This window comes from Gymnoscopelus braueri, assembly GCF_963280865.1.
Source record: "Gymnoscopelus braueri genome assembly, chromosome: 15".
NCBI classification, from domain to species: domain Eukaryota; kingdom Metazoa; phylum Chordata; class Actinopteri; order Myctophiformes; family Myctophidae; genus Gymnoscopelus; species Gymnoscopelus braueri.
Genome location: NC_137620.1, coordinates 42,423,061 through 42,440,696, shown reverse-complemented (window position 1 = coordinate 42,440,696; position 17,636 = coordinate 42,423,061). Strand labels below are relative to the sequence as shown.

Genomic DNA, 17,636 nt, shown 5'->3' with positions numbered 1-17,636 from the left:
GATGCGTTCTTACATTTTTTTGGGGGAAATTCCACAAGGAGCGACCTAACACAGCTTTGGAATGATCGATCGTCTTTCAGAGAAGTAGAATGTGGATGTGACGTCGTTCCAAAAAAAACAGGAAGCCATCGGCTTTTTTTTGCATTGAAAACCACTAGTTTTCAGCGGGCCGAAGCCCCAAAATGGCGGATCGTGGTTGGAACGTTGTCGTTCCTATGGATACACAGATCCCTCCGCTAACCCACGGGGACTATTTTGTTTGTGTTTTTGGGACACAATGTCGGTTCCACGGCGTTTCAAATATCATCGGATTGAGGTAATTATACGCTGGCAAGGGGATAGAAAACTGTGTTTAATATGTGTTAAAGCGGACATTTTTAACTCAAATCTTTGCTGTTTAAAAGAAAAAACAAACGTATGTTCCTATAACAGACATGCAAAAGTGTCACTTTTCAGCTACAGTCACCTTTTTGAACCCAAATAGGGCAATTGTGTGACACCTGACCCGAAAGAAAACAACATGTTGTCACCTTTTTCACCTCGGGGCTGTTTGCATGCCTGCTATAATATCAGTGGTTCTCAAACTTATCCATGTCAAGGACCACCCACCACCCAACATGATATGTATTTGGTCGCGGACCCCAAAAACAAAGATCTGAGCTAAAAGTGTATATTATATTCAAAGATTTGCACACATTTTCACGATTTGTTCTTTCAAAAATAGCAGGTATACAAGCCCATAGCGTGGCACTCTATGAGCTTGTATATCTGCTATTTTTGAATAGCCAACGAAATATAAAATGACACAGATACGTTCCCGTATTGAGTGGGTTAAAAATATATAATTCTAATGACCCTCCAGTTTGGGATGCCATTATAAGCCACAGACCCCCCATAACTCTGAGAGTGTACAAATGGAACCAAATGGACCCTTAACGGGTCCATTTGGTTCCATTTGTACACTCTCAGAGTTAAAATAACATTGATTTTACAATATAAATTGGGGTCCAAGAGATAGAAATGCCATTAAATGGGGGTCCGTAGCCCTAATGCATGTCAAACTGGGGGTCCTTGAAATTAAAATGGTTGAGAATCACTGCCGTAAAAAATCTTCTCTTATGGGGGGTCCCTGGCATATCTTTCAAATGGGGGTCCGTGGGCTAATAAGTGTCATTTTGGGGGGTCCTTGACATGAAAAAGTTTGAGAACCACTGCATTACACTATCAGAGTTACAGACCTGTAGGGGTCCATTTGGTTCCTAAATATCTGTATGATAATTTAGCTGGGGACCCCCTGGAACCCTCCTCAAGGACCACTGGGGGCCCTCGGACCCCTCTTTACTGTCTTATCAGGAGGAAATGCCTTTTGGATAAAAGGATTTTTTTTTTTTTAAGAATTTTCAATCATACGAGAAGTATATATGGTCTCTGTCGGGTGGAAACCTCATATTATGTCCAAAACTGTTACTTTTCAGGATAAAAAAGAAAAAAAGGCAAAAGTAGCAGATTTACAACTACTTTTGATGCTTTTGTGTGACGCTGTAGGATGACCAAGTAGGGCGTTAATTTACGAAAAAAAACACACAAAGTTAGAATATGGAGATAAGAGGTTTCTGCCCGACAACAACGATATATATTGTAGAGCTTAAAGGACGACATTTTAAACCTTAAATCTTCATATAATTTGGTCCTCACTAATGCTCATGATATTATGGCACCATCTTTGTCTACTATGTCTGTGTCTCAGAGGAGGTTGGTGTTGGTGGACAGTTTAGAAACTCGCCTACCAGTGACATCATCGATGGGGAATCCAAGCTAATAGAAACTGACGGCTTTCTATATCTGGAAAGTTAGCGTGCCGTAAAGGAAGCCATTGTTCTCGCTTTAATAACATTTTTTATGCTTAAAAAAAAAATCTTGTTAAACCCTGCCTAACAATGATGTCACTGGTAGGCGGGTTTCTGAAGTGTCCACAGCCCTCTACTCCTCTGAGACACAAGAGTGAGTCGACAAAAATGGTACCATATTATATAATGAGCATTATTATTATTTATTTTTTCCTATAATTTTTATCCCGCAATTTTGTAAGCCTTATTTTTCACCCGGTGCCAATTTTCTAAGTGATCCTGGGCGCTACACTCCCCTCACCAGCCTAGGGAGGCCAGGGCATTTTTTGAAAAACGCGTGTGCGAGTGTGTCTGCGCTCTCGCCTGTGTGCATGCACGGGTGGGTGGGTGGCTCTCGGCTAATGTCAGACGTTAAACATCTGACAATAATAGCTGAGAGCCACCCCAAGACAAAAAATAAAGAAAAGAGGTTGAGAACCAACTCTTGCTGTAGTGAACAATCAATGAAGCGTGTGTGAGCCGCGCCTGGCGGCTCCCTCGCTGTTTGTGTATGTATATACCGCACTGTGTGTGTGTGTGTGTGTGTGTGTGTGTGTGTGTGTGAGTGTGACTGTGTGTGTGTGTGTGTGTGTGTGTGTGTGTGTGTGTGTGTGTGTGTGTGCGAGTTGATGATGATGTTATGCCCCAACCCTTCTTAACGAAACGCAAGCCAGCAGAAAAACGGAGACGGTGAATACTGTGTGTCAGCTGAAAGGCTCCGGTGGGGGGGAGGGGGGGGAGGGGGGGGGGGCGGATTGGCTTGTCACCACATTTGACAGTTGTCCTCGCCGAGTGACACGCACGCACTCACACACACCTACACACTCACACACACACACACACACACACACACACACACACACACACACACACACACACACACACACACACACACACACACACACACACACACACACACACACACACATTTGACAGTTGTCCTCGCCGAGTGACACGCACGCACTCACACACACCTACACACACACACACACACACACACACTCACACACACACACACACACACACACACACACACACACACACACACACACACACACACACACACACACACACACACACACACACACACACACACACACACGTCACACACACGTACAATCGGTAGAAAAGAGAGAGAACTGTGCAAGCCCACTATATTCCCCATTTTGTTGCTGTCGGGTGGAAACCTTGTATGTCCAAAACCATTCCTTTTTTATTCTTTTTAAAAACGTTTTAAAAGGAGTGAAAATAGCAGATCTGCTATTGTCACTACATTTTGTGTGACGCTCTTGCGTGATGAAGAAGGGCATTAATTTACAAAAAAAAAGCATAATACAAGGTTTCTGCCCGACAGCAACGATTTATGAGTGTCAAGTGGGCGTCAGAGTGTTGCTGGGGAAAAAAGCATGTTTCTCTCATAGTCTGGCAGCAAGTGCTCATATACTGTAGGTTTAGTTAAGTGATTCTACACCGATTCCCTTCCTCAAATAATTGCCAAGATTTTAATGACAATATGGCGTCAATATTAAGCAAGGGATAATGTATGGGGAGGTGGTCATTATTGAAAATTAAAGCCTGACAGGTTGATTATGCACCGAGGTGGATAATCACCCTGAAGGGCTTTAATTTTCAATAATGACCACCTCCCCATACATTATCCCGTATATTACACGGCTACTTAATACATAAATAAATTGACCCAAAAGTAACAACAAAACGAAGTATTTCCTTGCTTACGGCAATGAAAGTATTCCATGAGTATTGGGCTGGGCGGACACGTTCACCTCGGAAAACAAATGACAAATGTCCAAAAGGTAACCGGAAGACTCGGCCCAACACACACTCGCCCCCATTCTATAGGCCTACCGCCCGGATTTGGCTATAATACCGTCGGATTTGCCCCGGGGCGATTGTGTTTTGGTATTCTTGTGTTGTTGTGCCACGATAAACAAGGAAGTGTAGTGGATCAAATAGAATCACTTTTCGGTTATTGCATCGTCTATTTCTCACTTCAAATGTTTTCAAAATCATTCTTGAGAGCAATGTTTAGTTGTAAATGACATTGTTTGTTTTGTACAAATGTAGGATACGGCATAAAACCAAGCAGCGCAGGTTGACATGAGCAGGTGTTCTTTGATTAGACAGCGGTCCGTTATAGAGCTCATCGGTCATTATCAAGAAATAATGACCGATGATTGACCAATCAGAATCAAGCATTCAACTAAGCCGTGTAATAACGTGAAAGAATGTCACGGTATTTTTCTTTAAAACCTTGGGAAAATGGGTTTTCATTGTGATACTGATAGTTCCATTGATCCGAGCCAGAACACAATCGATCGATTGATCCTTTAGATAAATATGCTCTTAAAAATGATTGGTAAGTGGTCAGATGGGTGGGCCGCGAACGTCTTCAAAATTTTCAAGTGTGCCCTGATCCAGAAAAGGTTGAGAACCACATAGCAGCATCGACCAGCTCACAGATCTGCTACTTTCAAGATGTTTCCAAATACCCCATATGATGACAAACTAAAACTACCACTAAAAGGAATAAAAACTGCATTAAAACTAAGCCTTTTCAAAAAACTAAAAACTAAACTAAACTAAACAAACCGGCCTTGAAAACTATTCAAAACTAAACGGAAGCAGAACAGATGCAAAGAGTCAAAAAGTTATGGAAAAATAATTAATAATTAATTAATAGTCATGGAAATTTCTAAACAATGACCTTGGTGGTGGTTCCACAGCCCGACTACTTCACGTCTCTGCTTTACTTTCTCATCCCAAGTCCTCTTCAATATCTCACTTTGTATTATATGTACCCCAAGAAAGAACATCATGGATTAACTCTGCCGCATAAAAATACAACTGAGCCAACAACCGTTGAATGCTAACGTTTTTAGAATGTTGGAAAAAAAACAGCTTCCTGCTGACTCTGTCGATGTTTGTATTCCTTCTGAAAAGTTTTCATTAGAGATGAAAGCCAAGACATTCCTAAGAAGTGATGTGGTGGCTCTGTGGTTCAAATTGCTTTCTAAAATATGTTTTTTTTCTTTTTTTTTCTGGACAGCAACCAGCCCTACTGGACGTGAAAGTCACTGAGTAACTGACTCACTGACTGGTAAACTTAGTGGTTCTCAAACATTTTCATGTCAAGGACCCCCCATATATTTGCCTGCGGACCCCCTTATGAAAAGATGTTGTGCCAGGGGACCCCACAAAAGAAGATTTGTGTTTTTCTTTTTTAAAGAAAGAAAAGACAAATCTAAATCTTTCTGAATCTTTCACAATTTCTGAAAGATTTTCAAAAATAGCAGATCCACAAGCTCATTGTGAGCTTATAAACTTTTGTATAGCCGAAGTATAAAACAGGGTTTAAGTGGTTAAACAGATTTTTATGCTATATCAACTATTTTGGAACTCCCTCAAGGACCCCCGGGGTGGTCCCCGGACCACACTTTGAGAACCACTGACTCACAGAAGGCGTTACAGCCATGTGAACAGTTATCCCCACGCAGTATACTGTCTTCAATCATGTGCGACAGAACATCGTCCTGTTTGCAGTCTACTTATGTGACTATTTACTCTGTGGCTCGTTGGCTCGATGTCGTGCTTACTCTGATGTGGCACTTTGTGAGTCGCTCCAGATAAGAGCGTCTGCTAAATGCCTAAATTATAAATGTAAATTGTCGATCATGTCCTTGGCGTACCTCAGAAGGCATTGACAGCCGCTGGGTGATATGCCATCTCTGCTGAGGACTCCGCTGGGCGTTCTCGGGGCAGCCACTCGGGTTGCCAAGCTTCTACGGCGCAATGCCATACAGAGGAGGTGCCAATAAGCTACTCCCCCACTACAATGGAAATGGATATCGAAGCGTCTACCCTGTCCGAGTCCAGATGGGCATCTCAACTTAACGGCTGCATGGCCAGACAGCGAGATGGTTTGTACATAATTCACTGGAGGAGCGAGCGCTTTACAAATATTGACGGACCTCCGGGCCAGAGGAATGGGTTGAGCTCTCACCGCTCTCATTGGCCGCTTTGCAGCTTTTGATTTGATTGACAAGCCACACAACCAATACCATTCATTCCCCGCCCCCCCCCGCTCTTGATTGGCAAGCTACCCAACCAATAGCATTCATTTAGCGATTGATTTCCGGTTGCTTTTTTTGTATTATATTAAAGATGGCGGATTTGAAATCGTTGAAAAATAGGCTTTGTTTACGGTCTGTAGAGTCTGGGGGGGCGTACACTTTGTCCATCTCTTTTATACAGTCTATGGTTTGCTCACACCGCGCAGTTAAAGGGCGATTTCACTTTCAAAAAAACTTTTGGTCATTTTATCGTCTACTCAGGCTTTTGTGAGCCCCCCAGACCGTTTTTAAGTTGCTTGATTTAGTATTTAGATATTTGATATTCATTTTATCAGACACGCCCCCTTCCTATACAAACCCATTATAACTTCAAACTCCATTTTTAACCTGTTAGATTCATCAAAAACACCCGTCCTTGGTTCTGCTGACTCACCCTGCCCTCCTAATACGTGAGGGGGCCGTATTTTTTCGATTTATTTTATTAAATTTTTTTATTGTATTTAATTTTTTTCATTTTCCCCAAAAAATATATAAAAAAATATTAAAAAGGTAATCGAAAAAACACGGCCCCTCGCGTATTAGGAGGGCAGGGTGAGTCACCAGAACCAAGGACGGGTGTTTTTGATGAATCTAACATGTTAAAAATGGAGTTTGAAGTTATAATGGCTTTGTATAGGAAGGGGGCGTGTCTGATAAAATGAATATCAAATATCTAAATACTGAATCAAGCAACTTAAAAACGGTCTGGGGGGTTCACAAAAGCCTGAGTAGACGATAAAATGACCAAACGTTTTTTTGAAAGTGAAATGCCCTTTAATCCTGCATTCTTTGTGTCCTGTCCAAAAGGAGTTGGCTCTGCAGGCCTCTATGCAGGGACCGCTTCCAGACCGCCTACGAGAAGCAGATTCGGCTCGAAAACCAACACTGCACAACCAGGCTCTGAGCGCCTATGTCTAGACAGCGTAGAGATGCATGCAATTAATTTCTTCTTATGGAAATTGATTGCTTCATGACAGAAACATTTATTTACAGTTGAGAAATGTAGCAGTACAGTGACTTATAGATGAGGGCAGAATGCATAAAGTATGTGCATCATGCTAGTTACCGTTCAGTACATGGACTTAAATAGTGAGCCCTGTGGGCTAAATTTATAGTAATTACAAATGTGGCTCTTTGGACAGTCTGAAGATGCAGGGTAACGAGTTTGGTGTCCACTGAGCAAAAGGTGTGGGAGGAGATGGGTTTAATTAGTTTTTGAAGTTTTTGAGAAAAAGTATTCCTGTCCGCTCAAAGCGTATGAACATTTGAACAGCCGTTGCTGTGTAGCGCCACCATCAGGACTATTAATATGGGCTCACACTGCAGTTTTGAAATCCGAGCCTAGATTTGATTATCTCTCTATAAACATGCACGCGCTACAAACACGATTTTTAGAGGAAAACATATTGTACTTTTACTCCACTACAATTATTTGAAAACTTTAGAACTAGTTACTTTGCAGATATAAATTATTATATTATAAAACATACATTAACCACTTTAGCCCTATTTTAACACAGTTGTGTTCCTGCCACATACCATAGTTGTTTGGACAACACATGGACAACACATGGACAACACATGGACAACACATGGACAACACATTTTAACTTGAAGTTGAGCACAACATTCAACTGTTTACTGTAAATTGGGATATTCTTCTTTAACTTTTTGTCAGCTCTCATAAATAATTGCACATCTTTCAATTATCTCTTCATGCCTGTGAGCATGCTTTGCAACTCACCTGCAATATGACCAATTTAATTTAGAGTCGGTTTCATTTGAGTGATAAAGCTCAGCCCTGAAGGTACAGTTATATGTCATGGCCATCGTCTCTGTCGGGTGGAAACCTCATGTCCAAAAACTGTTACTTTTCAGGAGTCAAATTCAAAAGTAAGCAGATCTACAAGCTTGTGGATCTGCTACTTTTGATGCTTTTGTGTGACGCTGTAGTATGATCACGTAGGGCGTTAATTTACGAACAAACACAAAAAGTTAACCCATTGAGACCTGGAACGCATCTCTGTCACTTTAGATTTCTTTGGCTATTCAAAAATAGCAGATATACAAGCTCATAGCGCGGCACCGAGTGCTTGTAGATCTGCTATTTTTGAAATTTCTTGAATTTTTTTTTTTTATTTTTTTTCAAAAAACTGTTAGGATTTAGAAAACATTTTTAACACATCGACCGCCAGAGGTTAATCTCATAATGTACTCACCAGTGCCAAAGTGTTTTTGTTGTTTTTTTCATGTCGCCATAGATCTTGTTAAAATCCTTAAGATTGAGCTCTACACGGTCTGTTTACATCCGCGAGATCTCCCTGTATCTCCCAGTGAAGATCGCGTGTCAAACGGGGCATCCATGTTGTAGTTAGAGCGGATTACGTTAAACAGTGAAATGCGAGGAGAAAAAACTACAGGAAGAGAATTGAGTTTCAGTTTCGTCTGTAGAATGGGAGCGGGCGTGATCGTCAAAACCGGATCCCAAATAATTCTATTTCCGGTCATCAAACCGGAAACGGAAGTGGATCAAAAAAAATCCGAAAGTGAACCCGGAAGTGAATAGCGCGAAAAGACCGTGGACCGTAGGGCTACGGTCTCGGCGCTTAACAGTTGGATTTAACGGACCGTAGGACTACGTTCTTGGCGGTTAATGTGTTAAGAATCGTCTCAGGTCTTAAAAAGTTAAAGAGGTTTCCGCCCGACAGCAACACCATGAAATACAACCATAAACTTCCCAACAAAGCGTGAGGCGTTTCCAAATGTGTGCAGGCCGGATTATAAAAACATCAACCAATCTCTAATAAAACACCAGAAGGATTTATTGGCAAAACAAACTACATTTACTCTGTTGAAAAGGCAGGTGATCTTTCATGGACTTTAGCCCAAGGTGCTTCACATTTTTGAGAATATATAAACGAAGTATATTGACACGAGATTGACAAAATACAAGCTGCTACTTTGCGCCTTTATAGCAAAACTATTAATATCAGTAGGGGTGTGTGTGTGCGTGCGCGTGAGAGAGCATAAGGGTGGTAATCCATCCTGGCTAGGGAAAGGTAAGTGAAATGGGGTGTTAATTCCAATAAATCCCACTTCCACCAACCCTGGTCAGGGGTCTGCCATCAGAATAGCCACACCAGGGACCATTGCTCCGCCCCCTCTGTGTTCCTATTGGCTGGCCTTTTAAACAGCCATAACTCCAGGTCCCAGCATTGCTAAAGGCCCCAAACTTGGTAGGTGCTCTTAGACGGCCAATAGGGACAGGCTGTAATTTCTTAGGCCCCGCCCCCTCTGTGTTTCTAGATCGATACTATGTGAAAAGTAGATCTGAACGGTTCCGTCGTAGATAGGCTTGTAACCAATACGACTGTGTGTGTGTGTGTGTGTGTGTGTGCGCGTGTGTGCGTGCGTGTGCATGTGTGTGTCTCACAGAGAGGCTGACCTTCCGGGAGGTGCATTCGCCGCAGGAGTTCCGCCACGGCGAGACGGCGGAGGTGGTGTGTGACGTCATCAGCTCCCCGGTGCCGGTGGTGGTGTGGTACTACCAGGACAGAGAGATCACCACAGGGGACCACCACAGTAAGAGCATGACCTCATCTTATATACCATGGTGGTACCACAGGGGACCACCACAGTAAGAGCATGACCTCATCTTATACCATGGTTGTACCACAGGGTACCACCACAGTAAGAGCATGACCTCATCTTATATACCATGGTGGTACCACAGGGGACTACCACAGTAAGAGCATGACCTCATCTTATACCATGGTGGTACCACAGGGGACCACCACAGTAAGAGCATGACCTCATCTTATATACCATGGTGGTACCACAGGGGACCACCACAGTAAGAGCATGACCTCATCTTATGCCATGGTTGTACCACAGGGGACCACCACAGTAAGAGCATGACCTCATCTTATGCCATGGTTGTACCACAGGGGACCACCACAGTAAGAGCATGACCTCATCTTATATACCATGGTGGTACCACAGGGGACCACCACAGTAAGAGCAATGTGTCACCTCATCTTATACCAGGGGTGATGCAACTTTGATGATGTAGAGGGCCACTATATTTCCACACTCACTCCAGAGAGCCACATTGCATATACTGTCTCTCAGTATTTTAACTTTTTTCGCCATTCTATGTCACACAAAAGTAGCAAAAATAGCAGATCTACAAGCTCACGACGCGTTTTGAGCTTGTAGATCTGCTATTTTTGCTATTTTTTTTATTGGAATCCTGAAAAGTTACTTTTTTAATTTAATTTCAAATGCATTTAGCTATACATATGTTAACTTCATGAACTTAAAGGAGTAGTTCACCCCCAAAATGACTTTTTTTCTATTGATTACTCACCCCATGGAGCCTTGAATTCATGGATATTTTTTTGTTTTTGTCGCATTCCTTCCTTTATTATTTGATTATAATAAATTTAGCCCCATTGATTCCGGTAGGAGACACAAATGCATTTGTGTCTCCTACCGGAATCAATGGGGACACATTTATTATAATCAAATTATTGTCTTAGGAATGCCACAAAAACAAAAAATAAATCCATGAAATCAAGGCTTCATGGGGTGTGTAATTGATAGAAAATAAGTCATGTTTTGGGTGAACTCCTCCTTTAAATACAAATACATTGGACATAAAAAAGACAAAAGAATAGTAATAATATAGTCATTAAGCTACTAGACTGAAGTAATTAAGGCGGGTCATGTTTGCATGTTAGGAATTGTAAACAGCTGAAATCAATAATATATCACTATTCTGATATTAACCTGCGGGCCGCATTAGCTGAAGGTGGGGGCCGCATTTGGCCCCCGGGCCGCCAGTTGCCCATGTATGCTACCCAACCAATAATGGTCTGGTTGCATTGCGCAGGATATGACGCGATATAGAAAGATGGCGGATTTGAAATTCCTGAACAATTGGCTTCATTTACGGTCTGTAGAAACCAATGGCATAGCTTAGTCCATTCTTTTTTACAATATATGATTGTAACACTGGCAATTTGTTCCCCCCATTTCCTGAAAAGTAACGGTTTTGGACATTCACGGTTTCTTGCCCGACAGCAAACGATACATAGGGTTTAAAGTGGTTGAAGTTCTTCTATACAAGTGTGCAAGTTCTGACACATCGGCAAATCAAATCATCAGGGAGCTAACAGCGGCGCCCCATTAACAGATTACATTTCATACAAAGTAACCCTGACAAACACTTTTCCCAAACGTGAAATGCCAACACTCTGGTGTGGCACGCTGCATGGCTGGCGGTCCCAATTCTCCGACTCGCTGAAAAGAACGACTAGCGTGCCAAAAAGGAAAGGCATTCTTGAGTGCCATTTCCCCGCCTTTGTCTAGCCTCACAATACGAGAGCAGTGAATTCCTTGAATAGAGACCTCAGCACTCTGCATAGCGGTGGAAGAACTTCTAACAAGAAGTACTCTACTTAACACATCCGGTGCCAGAGTTTTATTAAACAAAAGTGTCGTTGAGTGCCAGAGATCTCACCGTTTGTGACGCTGCGCTGTTTACAGCTGCAGACTCCACGACGAGCACCCGCATGTAAACAATGCATGCGTGTACGATGGTGGATGGTCCTGGCTAACGCCGGGAACAATAACATCTCTCACGCGAGTCACCATGGCGGAGTGATCGCGCGTCGAAAATGACTCGTTTTTCCCACTGTAAAAAGTTAAGGCGATGCAGAGGTTTTTATCAAGGAGATAGAATGGGAGCGGACAGGGAGCCAGGTTTTTTGGCACGGTGATCCATCTGTCCCTTCCTTCTCAGAGTCACCATGGGTGATTCCACAGTTGCGCTAGCCCCCCCCCCCCCCCCCCCCCCTTGTGGAAAAAAACTAACAAAAAGATTGATTTCACGGAGAATCCCTGTTTTGGCACCTAAGCGCTAAAAATTTTAAACCGGAGATTCCCGGTTTCGGCACCCAATGTGTTAATGCGTAAAAAGTAACTAGGGTATCTAAAATGTTCAAATGATTGTAGTGGAGTAAAAAAACTATATTTGCCTCTGAGATGTAGCGGAGGAGAAGTATAAAGTATCAAAGAAAATGGAAATACTCAAGTAAAGTCAAAGTACCTCAAAATTGTACTTAAGTACAGTACTTGAGTAAATGTACTTACCGGTAGTCACTCTCCACCACTGCTCTGCATACAGTAAAAGTTGGACGGGAGACACATTTGGCGTTTTATTGAGAAGACGGCTTATGGAGAAGCTGGTTGATCGGTTCTCTCACTACGTCCATGGAACACTTTTACAAGGGTAACCGGAACACTGGGCCCCTGAGAACACTGGGCACCATTTATTGTATTTTATGTTGTTTTTTATATGATAGCCAGTCATTATGGGGATAAACAATAAGTTGAAGGGTATACCGTGCGTGTTCAAATCACGCATACTTTACCTTATTTTCGACCATTTTCCAAAGCAGATAGTTGTATTCTTTATTTTGTTTTATTATTCCTGAGTTGCCCACAAGGTTTATAGGTACCCACTGGTGCTGCCTTTACAAGGCAGCACTGCCTATGATTCAGACAAGCTGCTTTCACAGCTCAACAAGGAGTGGAGAAGCGTGCGCTCGCTCGCGCGTGCGTGCGATCCATTGATGTGCTGTGTTTGTCAGCGAGGCCAGCGAGGCCGTGTAACGGCTTAACCCATTCAGACCGAGAACGCATCTGTGCAACAACTTTAACCATTATCTTATACTTAGGCTATTCAAAAATAGCAGATCTACAAGCTGCCGCGCTATGAGCTTGTAGATCTGCTATTTTTTGGAAAATCCTGAAAATGTGTGCAAATCTTTGAATAAATATCTTTTAAAGAGAACATTTTTAATTCAAGTCTTTGCTTCTGGGGGTCCCTGGAACAAAATATTTTCAAATGGGGGTCCGCGACCAAATACATATCATTTTGGGGGTCCTTGACATGACAAAGTTTGAGCACCACTGATACATAGCAAGATACGTTGAAAAAATTATGACATTTTGTAGAATCCCCAGAAGCAAAGATTTGAGTAAAAAAAATATATATTCAAAGATTTGCGCACATTTTCACGATTCTTCAAAAAATAGCAGATCTATACAAGCTTGTAGCGCGGCACTCGGTGCCGCGCTACGAGCTTGTATATCTGCTATTTTGTTTTATAGCCAAAGAAATCTAAAAATGACACAGATTCTTCCCCCGGTCTAAATGGCTTAATGGTTCGATCACTGAGCTAATGGACAGAAGGTCACGGGTTCAGCTCCTGGTGGAAAGGTAGAGTGGTGCAGGCTGAGGTGAATGAGAGTGAGACCTCTTCTCGGGCATATCTCTGGACCCTTGAGCAAGGCCCTTAATACCCAAGGTAATGCCCACGCAGCAGGGTTTGCTGACCTCTGTGTTATGCGTGTGGTGAGCTCCGCAGTGCTGTGTGCAAGAGAACAACCACATGAAAAGAACATACTCTGCTCTGCTTTGACTGCTGTGACCTGAGCCAAGGCTGTGCAGCAGAGACCATTTTAAAACACTAAAGTAACAATATTTTGACCACTTCAAACCCTCTATTCTTAGTAAAAACGGACCTGAGTTCAACTGTACTTTTTTTGTGCTTTGGTACTGTAAGCATTTTGATGATGCCAATACTTTTGTACTTTTACTCAAGTAGGCCTAAACAGCTATTTTGTGTGGTTGCCCTAACAGGGCAACCAGACTATAGTACTCTATACACTTTATTTAGTGTGGTTGCCCTAACAGGGCAACCAGACTATAGTACTCTATACACTTTATTATTCTAGATAAACTTATTTTGCTGCGCTACTCCTCCCACAGTTTATTTTTCCCAATTTAGTGCCATATGTCAAAATGACCGGCTTCAACGGGAATCGTGTGCGTGTATTTTGCTAAGGGATTGGTTACATAGTTCAAGTCTTTGCTTCTGGGGGTCCCTGGAACAAAATATTTTCAAATGGGGGTCCGCGACCAAATACATATCATTTTGGGGGTCCTTGACATGACAAAGTTTGAGCACCACTGATACATAGCAAGATACGTTGAAAAAATTATGACATTTTGTAGAATCCCCAGAAGCAAAGATTTGAGTAAAAAAAATATATATTCAAAGATTTGCGCACATTTTCACGATTCTTCAAAAAATAGCAGATCTATACAAGCTTGTAGCGCGGCACTCGGTGCCGCGCTACGAGCTTGTATATCTGCTATTTTGTTTTATAGCCAAAGAAATCTAAAAATGACACAGATTCTTCCCCCGGTCTAAATGGCTTAATGGTTCGATCACTGAGCTAATGGACAGAAGGTCACGGGTTCAGCTCCTGGTGGAAAGGTAGAGTGGTGCAGGCTGAGGTGAATGAGAGTGAGACCTCTTCTCGGGCATATCTCTGGACCCTTGAGCAAGGCCCTTAATACCCAAGGTAATGCCCACGCAGCAGGGTTTGCTGACCTCTGTGTTATGCGTGTGGTGAGCTCCGCAGTGCTGTGTGCAAGAGAACAACCACATGAAAAGAACATACTCTGCTCTGCTTTGACTGCTGTGACCTGACTGAGCCAAGGCTGTGCAGCAGAGACCATTTTAAAACACTAAAGTAACAATATTTTGACCACTTCAAACCCTCTATTCTTAGTAAAAACGGACCTGAGTTCAACTGTACTTTTTTTGTGCTTTGGTACTGTAAGCATTTTGATGATGCCAATACTTTTGTACTTTTACTCAAGTAGGCCTAAACAGCTATTTTGTGTGGTTGCCCTAACAGGGCAACCAGACTATAGTACTCTATACACTTTATTTAGTGTGGTTGCCCTAACAGGGCAACCAGACTATAGTACTCTATACACTTTATTATTCTAGATAAACTTATTTTGCTGCGCTACTCCTCCCACAGTTTATTTTTCCCAATTTAGTGCCATATGTCAAAATGACCGGCTTCAACGGGAATCGTGTGCGTGTATTTTGCTAAGGGATTGGTTACATAGTTCAAGTCTTTGCTTCTGGGGGTCCCTGGAACAAAATATTTTCAAATGGGGGTCCGCGACCAAATACATATCATTTTGGGGGTCCTTGACATGACAAAGTTTGAGCACCACTGATACATAGCAAGATACGTTGAAAAAATTATGACATTTTGTAGAATCCCCAGAAGCAAAGATTTGAGTAAAAAAAATATATATTCAAAGATTTGCGCACATTTTCACGATTCTTCAAAAAATAGCAGATCTATACAAGCTTGTAGCGCGGCACTCGGTGCCGCGCTACGAGCTTGTATATCTGCTATTTTGTTTTATAGCCAAAGAAATCTAAAAATGACACAGATTCTTCCCCCGGTCTAAATGGCTTAATGGTTCGATCACTGAGCTAATGGACAGAAGGTCACGGGTTCAGCTCCTGGTGGAAAGGTAGAGTGGTGCAGGCTGAGGTGAATGAGAGTGAGACCTCTTCTCGGGCATATCTCTGGACCCTTGAGCAAGGCCCTTAATACCCAAGGTAATGCCCACGCAGCAGGGTTTGCTGACCTCTGTGTTATGCGTGTGGTGAGCTCCGCAGTGCTGTGTGCAAGAGAACAACCACATGAAAAGAACATACTCTGCTCTGCTTTGACTGCTGTGACCTGACTGAGCCAAGGCTGTGCAGCAGAGACCATTTTAAAACACTAAAGTAACAATATTTTGACCACTTCAAACCCTCTATTCTTAGTAAAAACGGACCTGAGTTCAACTGTACTTTTTTTGTGCTTTGGTACTGTAAGCATTTTGATGATGCCAATACTTTTGTACTTTTACTCAAGTAGGCCTAAACAGCTATTTTGTGTGGTTGCCCTAACAGGGCAACCAGACTATAGTACTCTATACACTTTATTTAGTGTGGTTGCCCTAACAGGGCAACCAGACTATAGTACTCTATACACTTTATTATTCTAGATAAACTTATTTTGCTGCGCTACTCCTCCCACAGTTTATTTTTCCCAATTTAGTGCCATATGTCAAAATGACCGGCTTCAACGGGAATCGTGTGCGTGTATTTTGCTAAGGGATTGGTTACATAGTTTAATTGATATTGATTTATTAGTGCATTAAATTTCCCCATCCACTTTAATGCGAAAATGAAAAAACTCCCATTCAAGTATTTTTTTCTCAGAAACCATAATGGCTAGCCTTTCAAGACTTGGAGGGGTGGTTCATGATTTAGTCCGAAATTATAAAAAAAAAATACACCAGTCGGCCTCATGGTGGCGCTATAACAGCCCCCTTTACATTTTGGCCTATAACTCTTGAACCGTAGATCGTAAAATAAAAAGGCTATTTATTTAGTGGGAGGGGCCTATTTCCTAAAATCAAAACGGCACGTATCACAAAGGCGGGATCCGATCGTCACCCGATTCGAATGGCGCGTCGCGCGGCCTTCGACGGTATTCCTCCCGGCGTATCCCTCGAGTCCCGGCGGCCGCGACCGGCGACCGGCGTTGGCGCAACCACACTTTGCAATTTCCCAGAATTGCGACGCGTCTAGTATTATATTGTCGTTTTGCTGCTTCTACTTCACACATTAAAACTGGGAAAGCATCTGTGATTTATTTTTATTTTTGATATATATATATATATATATAAAGCAACATACGTTTTTCAGAAACCTCTTAGGATTTAGAACAGTAGTGTCAAAAATAGCAGATATAGAAGCTTATAGCCATCGGCAATTTTTGCCTCTGTCAGCAGGGGGGGGGGGGGCAAAGAAAATATATGAACATATATGTTTTTATAAACACAATATATATGTTTATCATATATGTGACATATACAAAATTGTCCGCCTGCATATATTTCTCTATATATGTACATATATATCCATATATGTGGCATATATGTGACACAGAAGAGACATATATTTCCTATATATGCACTTTTATGAACCTGAATATGGCATATATGCAGCATATATTCTGCAAATACTTGCCATATATTGGCATATATATATATATATATATATATATATATATATATATATATATATATATATATATATATATATATAAAATAAAATAAAAAAGGCTCCATCATAACCTTCAGACACAGATGTTGGGTCAGAGTGCCGATCAGAAATTATCTTTTAATTTTCTCGTTGAAGTTAAAATCTCCATCGCCGTGGCGATGATGAAAAGTGGAGATAGACATCTCTTTGGTTTTCCTTCTTTTTCTTTTGATTAATTTGAATTGCGCTGCACGGGGTATTATAAAACATCTTTGCCTGGGTATAAATTGCCTGGGCATAAATTCGGGCCAATCTTCGGAGTGGCCACCGCGGGGAAGACTGACTGGAGATTATTTGGGTTGTGGTAATTACCCAGCAGAGTGTTTATCTCTGACGGCTTTATCGCGGTTTGTGAGGATTGACAGACGGAGTGTTGAAGAAGGGAGATTGCGGTTCTCACTCGCTATTTCCCTATAACTTTCTTATCTCCAGTGGTGTAAAGTAACTAAGTACTTGTACTCGAGTACTGTACTTAAGTAAAGTTTTGAGGTATTTTTTACTTTACTGGAGTATTTCCAATTTTCTGTACTTTTACTTCTACTCCACTACATCTCAGAGGCAAATATTGTACTTTT

The 17,636-nt window shown here is 41.9% G+C and overlaps 1 protein-coding gene across 1 annotated transcript in view; it reads left to right on the top strand.

The window, feature by feature from the left end:
• The window catches only part of LOC308102274 (neural cell adhesion molecule 2-like), a 172,685-nt gene that overhangs the window by 42,770 nt on the left and 112,279 nt on the right, over positions 1 to 17,636 (top strand). The window contains exon 3 of the mRNA XM_080451910.1: positions 9,452 to 9,598. Within this exon, the coding sequence (XP_080308036.1) occupies positions 9,452 to 9,598 (147 nt within the window). The remainder of the gene's footprint in view (positions 1 to 9,451; positions 9,599 to 17,636) is intronic.